Source organism: Blastomyces gilchristii, assembly GCF_000003855.2.
Source record: "Blastomyces gilchristii SLH14081 genomic scaffold supercont1.10, whole genome shotgun sequence".
Classification (NCBI taxonomy): Eukaryota; Fungi; Ascomycota; class Eurotiomycetes; order Onygenales; family Ajellomycetaceae; genus Blastomyces; species Blastomyces gilchristii.
Window position 1 is genome coordinate 1,244,375 of NW_003101673.1, and position 9,856 is coordinate 1,254,230.

Below are 9,856 nucleotides of genomic sequence, written 5' to 3' on the forward strand. Positions count from 1 at the left end.
TTTTCTGATTATTTTTCTTTTATTGTCTGTATTCTGATGACTTCAGATATCAGGAAATTTCTTCAGAATTATAATCAGTTCATGATGAATGTTTCTGAATAAAGTTACAGTGATTACAGTAAAGAGATGACTCTTCAGTAATCTATAATACAATCTGTTGATAATTATTTTATAGTTCATCTCAATATTTGTGTTGAGTTTTTCATAAATTTCATGACCTGAAATCAGATGTGAAGAATGAAGTGATTATTCATTATAATTGAAAGAGAGTATTCTGTGTTGAATTATAAACAATATAGACTTTGTAATTCACAGTGATTTCTTGAAGAGTTTATGAATCTTCAATAGAAGTAAAAGAAGTGAAAGAAGTGAATTCAGAAGATATAATAATAATTTAAGAAAGATGATAATTTATTTTTAATAACTGATCACTGATGTGTGTAAGAAGAATTAATATAAGAGAAAATAATCTTGTTTCTTAGCTTAGTTATAATTTTAGTACTAACTCAGATTGAATATCATTGATGTATAAAAGTAAATAAACAATCTTGATTAATCTCTGTCATATTTCTTGAAATATATTAATATTGTAAAAGAGAGTGTTATCAAATTATATTATCAGATAATATTATTAAAAATATATTAATATTATGAATATCAATGTTGAAAAAATGTTGATACTTATATATTATAGTGATTTGTGAATCATGATAGTTAAATATATATATATATATATATCATTCCTGACTTGATTACAACTTGTACAATAATTTTTGAAAACTCAAAATCAATTTTAATTATTAATAATTAAAAACTTAAACTTATAACTAACTAATATAAAAAGAAAAAAATCTACTTCTTCTTTTTCTCATTCTTCTTATCATTCTTTATAATTCACTTCTCATTCTTCTTCTTCTTCTTCTTCTTCTTCTTCTTCTCCTTCTTATCTGAGGTAATAATCATCTCAAAATCTCTCTCTGCTGCCTTCTCAGAGAAGGGTTCCTGCTGCTTCCTCTCAGCCAGGTCAATCTGTGTCTCAAAATCCTGCATTTCCTGGTCTGCTGCCTCAGGTTTCACCCCAGTGATAAGCAGATTGGCATGCTCAGAGAGCAGGGCTGTCTTCTCAATATTCTGAATTATGAAGTGCATTCAAGACCTGAATAAGACCTCAATCCTCTTCTTCTCTGCCAGCTCCTGCTAATCAATTAGAGAACAGAAGTGTTACTAAAAATTGTTATCTCTTAATAAAAAACTTACCAGTTTTGACTTCTTTGTCTCTCACTTTAATATCTTCTTAATCTTCTTCTGCTGCTGCTTATTTACAGTAACACTCTTCTTCTCTCTCTCTCTCTTCATCTTAGTCTTAAATCATTCTCAGAACTTCTTCTGATCTCACTACTACTGCATGAGACTCTTCACTGTCTTCTTTTTTAATCTCTCACAGGCAGTGTTATTTACATTATTTCTATACTTAATTCAGTCTAAATCTATCAGAAGTGTTACTTAAAATTGTTATCATTCTGCTCTCTTACAGAGTCTCTTCAAGACATTATAATATGTCTTATAATCTGTCTTCTCATGCTTGAACATCTTCTTCTTCTCTCTCTTCAATCTGTGACAGTACTCACGCGCCTTGATGATCTGCAGAACCGCAGAATATTTAAAGAGAGATAACATGATTGATTTTAATAAGTATTGAAGAGAGAGTGAAGACAGGCAATGATATAATGATGATAATAATAATAATGATGATGATAGTGATAATGATGATGATAATAATGATAATAATGATGATGATAATGATAATGAAAGAGAGAGTGCATTGAAATATATTATTGACTTATTAAATATAAAGAGACAAAGAAACTATTAACAGCTTTCAGAGATGTACAGAAATGACTACAGTATTGTATAGCAATATTATCTTTATTCAATGCATACACTATTGATATTCTTTATATGCATTTATTATATAATCTATTATCAAAGATACATGCAGAAAACAGATCTTTGTTACTAGAGAGAATAATTACAGTGATTCTCTGTTTTTATATTATAAAGATAAGTTATTCTCATTTCTTTCTTCTCTCTTTTCTCTTCTTCTTCAACTCATCACTAAGTTCAAGCTGATATGAAAACTATTAAAACACTCATAGAAACTCTCAAATTGAAGAGTATAAACTAATCAAATTTTAAATGCAGATGAATCAAATTAATTCAATAATACTAATTATTCATTCTCTTCTTAATAAAACAACAGTCATATCTTTCTCTTCCTCTCTCAAATGAAACATGGCTCATGAAAAGCAAGTACCACACCAGATCATAATAATTAATACAGCCTCAGTATGCAGAGCTGCATATGCACAGTGCATGCTGAACTGAGAGACTGCATGAATTGCAAACTGACAGCAGCATTTCAGAAAGAGCTGTGCAGTGTGAGAAAGCTGCAACTCTCAGCTATATATGTAGAGAGTGAATTACTGCAGTAAGTGTATATACATTATATAAAAGTAATGCTTTTTGATAATACTCAGTCTCTGATATCATGAAAATAGAGTCTCTCTGTGAGATTCATTTTTATCAGAAGTTGAGAAATCTTATATTTCTCAAGATCATCTTCACACATCTTGTCTGTGAAATTAATGAGAGAAATCATTAATTCCATCATTCTGCTCTTAATGTCATTCAAATGACAGCAGAGTTCATTCTGATCATACTTTTTAAGTGTATGTTTTCTAATTATTCACATTTATACAGATATATACTGATTATTTATTAGATAATGTTAAGACAATGACTTATCATGACTATGTTACTCTTACTATGAGAGATACATGATTGATAATGAACATTATAAAGACTCTGAGAAATGAGTATTTTGAGAGTACTGCAGCTCTGTGACCTTGATTTTTTTTGTTTTTATTTTTTGTTTTTTTCTTTTTCTTTTCTTTTTTTTTTTTTTTTAATGTGATTTTTTCTTGTATTTGTTTTGTTTTTTGTTTTTTATTTTTTTTTGTATTTTATGTTTTTTTCATAATTAAAATTATATGAATTATGATCTGTGTTCAGAAAAGTAATGATATTTGATAACACTCTCTATTGAATTTTCAACAAATGAGCACTATGTTATGATATTATGTAAGTGAGAAGTGATTTCATAGTCTCATTTAATGCCATTCTTAATAATGAGATCAGAATGAAAATGTGACTAAGAATTCAAACATATTCTTTATCTGAGACTAGATTTTTATTTGAAAAGTGAATCTGAGACCTTTAATATTTGAAATAATGTGATTTGAAATCAATGTAATGAACACAAATCATGACCAGGAGTAATGCTTTTAGACAACATGACAACTGTAAAGTTTGGTCCTGGTTCCAGACACGGTCACATGATCAGTCTACGCGGATGCAATTCATATAACAGGTAGAATGATGAATGCTTGAAGACTGTATACTGCTGAATTCATGTGACTAATAGTACCTGACTGAGATATTCATCTCATAATCTCTGTCACGCCCCCGGCCGCGCCAAGGCCCCGTTGCGGTTCCACACGGCTCATCGCTTTCATGCGGATGGTTTCATTCATCCCGCAGGCCGTCTGAACACTCTATGACATCATTCAGATATATCATAGGAAGATCTGATTGATAAATATAAGAACCTCACTTCTATACAAGGTCAGCAGATTACTCTTTCTTAGCAATGAGATGTCACTGAGGTATTACTTCAGCTATTCTCACTCATGAAATAAGAGAAGAGTATTCACTCATTGTCTATATAGAATAGCTAAATACTGACTTCTTATTAAAGAAGTCAGTGATTTATTTTTCTTTTACTGAAATATATACAAGAGTTACTGTGTGTCTTATATAATCTTCTTAGTATACTAAGTACTATATCTGTGATATTCTCATAATAACTCTGTAGTCTACAAGCTCACTATTTAAGCAAGATAGTCAAGCTTACTTATACAGCTTCTTAAATAACTATCTCTATATATTATTATTAACTAGTCACTACTTCAGTTTTATCATATTACAATTTAAATCACTTAATCTGATTATAAGTTTGAATCAGTCAAGCTCTAACAGACTGATATAATTTTATACATCTATACTGAGACTGATCTGATCTCACTCTCTGAAGAAAATACTACATTATTTCCTAGAGTATGTACATCTCTATCTCAGCAGAAATCTGAGATTTCTGAACTCACTGTATATTTTAATATAAGCTCTTTAACTGCTCTATTATCACTGTGATCTCTACACACCTACATCTATTATAAAGATAGAGAGATTAAGATCAGAGATTCTCTGAGATACAAGAGAAACATCTTATCTGAATTTCACAGCTTTACTCATACTCTTGAACAGAAATTTCACCTTAATCTGAGCCAGTATAATACTTATAAAATATGAGTAATATATACTGTCAACCTTCTTGAAGACATCTCTGTAATTACTTGAGTTATTAAGAAGAAAGAGCTTGAGTGTATTAATACTATTATAACTTAGAAAGAATTCAAGAACTTTTTACTGAATTAAATTAAAGATTACTGTAACTACAGCTTCACAGTAGTGTAGTAATTCAACTTATTATATTAATAAAATAATGAGAATTCTTCTGATTTTAATATAAGATTTGAAGAATATTGAGAGAAATTGACTGATAATTTAAATTAATTAAAAATACAGCTTTATCTTATAAAGATGACTTATAAGATATAAATAATAATATTACAGTATCAGAGTTTATTAATTAATTATACTAAGCTTATCAATCTGACTTTCTGAATCTATTTAAATAATCAATTCTCTGAGAAAAAGATTAATAAGACTTCTTCTAAGTAATTAATAATAAGATTTAAACAGTGCTGTGATGACTTCAGTGTAGAAAAAGTAAAGAAGAATTTTAAGTATTCTAATTCTTCACTTACTGTGAAGAAATATTAAAAAAGATTTGATAAAGATCTCTGTTTCAACTGCAGAGTTAGTAATTACTATATCAGTAATTATAAGAAGCTGAAGAAGAGAAGAAACTGAGAAGATATCTTCTTAAAGTTAACTTCTCTTCTAACAAATATATCTGTGAAAGATAAAGAAGAGAAAGAAATGAAGAATTAATAATTCTCATATCTTTAAGTTTATATTACAATTATAATACATACTCTGAATAAGAAGATATCAGTGAGATATCTACTTAACTTCAGAGTAGATACTAACTTCATATTCTATTTCTTTTCTTTAATAAAGAATTAAAAGAAGATAGATCTGTCAGATTATATGAAATTTACTGATAAAATAAAATATTACTGTTTTAGCATAATTTAAGTGAAGTATATAACTACAGACTTAGAAGAAATCTTTAAGAAGAGCAGTCTGCTTCTTCACACAGTTAATATCATAGATAAGAACCTTATTCTAGATCTTCTATAATTAAGAGAAAACAATTCTCTTATTAACTGAGTTACTTAGATGTGACAGTACTGTCTCACTAATAAAGAGATAGTAATAGAGAAATCTGAAGAGTTTCATCAGAAGAATCTTAAGAAAAAGATAGAGTTGATATACTATGTAGCAGATGATTAAGACTTAAAGATAGATAAAGAAGTTATCATTCTCACTGTAAGATTAGCAGTAGTATTTATCATTAAAGATGAATATATACAACATCTCTTTATAGATTATAAGAATATCTTTTTAAAAAGAAAAGCAGTGAAGTTTTCTGATATCAAGATATAATATAAGATTTGTCTTGAAGACAGTGTAATAACACTGTATAGATCTCTTTACAACTTATCTGTAAAGAAATTGAATATTCTGTATAAATATCTTAAAAAAGTATAATCAAAGAACTGAATATACTTATCAAAGAGTTCAGCAGAGACATCTATACTCTTTGTACTCAAGAAGAATGATAGACTATATCTATACATAGACTACAGAAATCTTAATAAGATGATGATTAAGAATCACTATTTATTACTGTTAATTAATGAGATGATTGATTGATTATCTGAAGTAAAGATGTTCTCAAAGATTGATATATAAGATATCTATCATAGAATCAGAGTTAACAAAGACAACATTTAAAAAACAGCTTTTTATACTAAGTATAGTAATTTTAAATATCTTGTTTTATCTTTTAATCTTTATAACACTTCAGTCATCTTTCAGATCTATATAAATAAGACACTGCAGAGTCTTGTTAACATCTTCTATATAGTATATCTGAACAACATTCTAATCTTCTTAAAATTAGAGAAAGAATATGATACTCATGTTTAAGAAGTGTTAAGTCACTTGAGACAGTATTAACTTTATATAAATACTGAAAAATGCTTGTTCTACATGTAGAAGATTGATTTCTTAGATTATATTATTAAGATGAATAACATTTCAATGAATAGAAGTCAGATCTCTATCATTGAGAACTGGTCAGTACTGTGAATATACTGTAAGATACAGATATTTCTAGAATTTATGAATTTCTACAGATAATTCATCTATATATATTTATAGATTACTACTCTTCTTACAGATCTGTTAAAGAGAAGTGTAAAAGATAGAAAAATAAGACTGTTTATTCTCACTCAAGACACTATACAGGTGTTTATGAAATTAAAACAAGCTTTTATAGATGTTATAATACTGAATCACTTTAACTCTGACTTACTTAATTAGTGTGAGACTGATGTATCTGAGAATGAGATCTGTGAAATCTTTTCACAGTTGACACTGAAGATCTTTCAATATTGAAAGAATCAGAGAATAATCATCTCTGAAGATATAAATAATGAATTATCTATGAGAGAAGACTTTTTCACAGAGTCTATAAGATACTGTGAATAGAGATCAGTGATCTTCTTCTTCAAGAAGTTATCACTTATACAGAGAAGATATGATACTTATAATCAGAAGATATTAATAATTATTGAATTCTTTAAGATCTGATAACATTATCTTCAGAGTAGTAAGTACTTAGTGTAAGTTCTCACTGATTATGTAAATCTGTGTTACTTCTTAATAATAAAGAGCTTAACAGAACATTAAGTCAGATAAGTGAAGCTGCTTTTAAAGTATGATTTCTATATCTGATACTGTTCAGATCAGCTTAATCTTGCTAATACACTGTCTAAACAGTCTGATTATAATATTGTTAATGCAGAGAAGAATTCTATAAAAGAATCTCTGTCATCACTGCAGAAGAAGCTGACTATAGAGAGTTAAAATTCTCTGAAGCTCAGAAACAGTGCTGATAAGACAGCTGTGTGACTCAGTATAGAAGATTAAAGAAAACTCAGATCTCTGCAGAGAACTGACACTGAAGATTATAAGCTTCTTATATTATATCTTATAATTATTGAATTAATAAAGAATGAAATAATCTATACTCTTTCAATCTGACTACTTTTAAAATTTATTAATAAGTTATAGAAGAGAGATGTCTCTACTACAGCTTGAATTCAGAAGTTGAAAAAGAAAGAATTCAGTTTGAACTTGAAAGAGACAGGCTCTGAGTGAGATGATACTGCTAAGAAATCAAGTCATTGATAACTAGAAGAATATGAACTTCTACTACTGAATAATTCAGTCTTTGTCTCTTGTAGTAGAGCAGTGTATCAGAAGTTATTGAGAATTCATCATAATAATTCTCATACAGAGTACTTTGAGTTAGAGAAGACTGAGAAGCTTCTAAAATATAAATATATTTAAGATAAGCTTTAAGCAGATATTAAAGAGTATGTTAAGACTTATAATATCTGTTAAAGAATAAAGATTCTGTGATATAAGTAATACAGTGAGTTAGTATCACTATCTGTTTTAAAAAGCTTATAACAGAATCTATTGATAGATTTCATAGTTGATCTGCTAAAGTCAACAAGAGTCAAAGAATATGACTTAATTTTAATTATTATTGACTACTTCACAAAGATGATCAGATATATCTCTACTTATAAAAAGATTAAAGCTTCTGAATTAACTGATCTGTTTTTAGATACTATTATTTATAATCATAGTGTTCTGAAATTATTGATAACAGATTGAGAATTCCTCTTCATCAGTAAATACTGATCAGCTTTTTACTATCATCTTATAATAAGATGTCTTCTCAGTATCATATTTCATTCACAGACAGATGATCAGACTGAATATCAGAATCAGACACTAGAATAGCATCTTTAAGTGTTCTATTTATATTATCAGAATAATTGACTTAAACATCTTCTAACTGCTGAATTCATATATAACAATGTAAAGAATACAATTTTAAAGATATCTTCTTTCTATACTTATTATGAATATAATTCTTTATTACTCAGTGATATCACAGACAACATTTTAAAGAGAGAGATAGATAGTTAGAATATTAAACAGATACAGAGAACAGAGTATCTCTCAATATCAGAAGTAAAAGTGAGATTGAAACTTTTGAATAAAATTCATGAGAAGATGATGAAAAGTATTCACTACACTCAGAAGTAGTAGATAGAATACTATAATTGAAAACATCTTTCAATGAAGTTCTTGATAGAGAATCAAGTACTACTTTTAATAAAGAATATTAAGATAATAAGATTATATAAGAAGCTCAGTAAGTAATGACTAGAATCTTTCTCAGTAATAAGAGTGATAAATAAGCAGATATATGAGTTGAAATTACTTATAGAATTGAAATCAATTCATTCTATTTTTCACATTTTCTATTTAAAGCTCTATAAGCAATACTCTGAGACAGAGTCATCTCAGCTGAATAATATTGAGATTAAGAGTGATACTGAATATCTTATGAAGAAAATATTGAATAAGTGAATATATTATAACAAGCTTCAATATCTTGTGAAATAAGAAGATTATTCATTATCAGAGAATTTATGAGAATCACTTAAGTATTTGAAAAATACTGAGAAAGAGATTGTAAGCTATGAGACAGCTAGTAGAGATTACTCTGTTATATATCAGAGATATTGAATAAGAAATACTGCTTAAGACTTCTTATTTTTTCTCAAAGAGTTTTTAGAGATAATCTTACAGTGATGAGTCAGTGTCTTATAAGCTCTATAACACTTTTCTTCTATTTTCTTTCAAAGGACTTTTTAGAAGTTTAATAAGACTATATAAGTATAAAATTCCTGAAGTAGTTAGAGAAAAGAGATATTTGAAATCAATGAAAAGATTAATATTATCAATTCATAAGCTGTTACTATTCTAATAAGACTGCAGCTTATTGAAAAAGTAAAAAGAGAGAACTTCAGAACTTACTTATTAATAATTACATTCTTATCAAACTCATTCTTCATCATTAAAGTCTTCAGTATTAGCATCTTTATCTGCTGAGAAGTTAACACTGCAGTATCATAGAGAAGTATACTATAGAAGAGTATAAGAGATACTGAAAGTATCAATTTATTAACTTATAAAGTATTTTAATCATCTACTTTAACTGAAGTGAGATTCTCTTTAATTAGTGATTAATCTTCACAGTGCTTTTAACAGCAGCATTAGCTAATCTCTTCTTAAGATCAGTCATTCTGAGATGTTTTTTCATCTCAGAGACTCACACTTTTATCTTCTTTTACAGATAAGTAAGAAGAATCTTCTCAGTCTTGATAAAATCTGTTAACACTTGAAGCTCTGAGACTCTCACTCTATACTGCTTAAGTATCTGAGCTTCTTATCAGAGCTGATATAATGTCTTTCTGTGAGATAATACTTGCAGAGAGACAGGAGTTGTTATTACAGATATAACAGAAATAACAGAAGTAAGAGAAGAAGTGAATGCATAAGATTTCTCTCTTCTTCAGCTGCTTAGTGCAGTGCAGATAAGTAGCAGTGTTAGTCAGAG

General features: G+C 28.1%; 1 protein-coding gene across 1 annotated transcript; it reads right to left on the bottom strand.

Annotated features, from left to right (window-relative positions):
• Nucleotides 1-894: 894 nt before the first annotated feature.
• BDBG_05249 (uncharacterized protein) lies at nucleotides 895-1,677 on the bottom strand (the record flags this gene model as incomplete). Its single annotated transcript, XM_002624434.1, has 2 exons — nucleotides 895-1,115; nucleotides 1,533-1,677. The coding sequence occupies 2 exons, from the start codon at nucleotides 1,675-1,677 to the stop codon at nucleotides 895-897; spliced, it is 366 nt and encodes a 121-aa protein (XP_002624480.1).
• Between the last annotated feature and the right edge of the window lie 8,179 nt (nucleotides 1,678-9,856).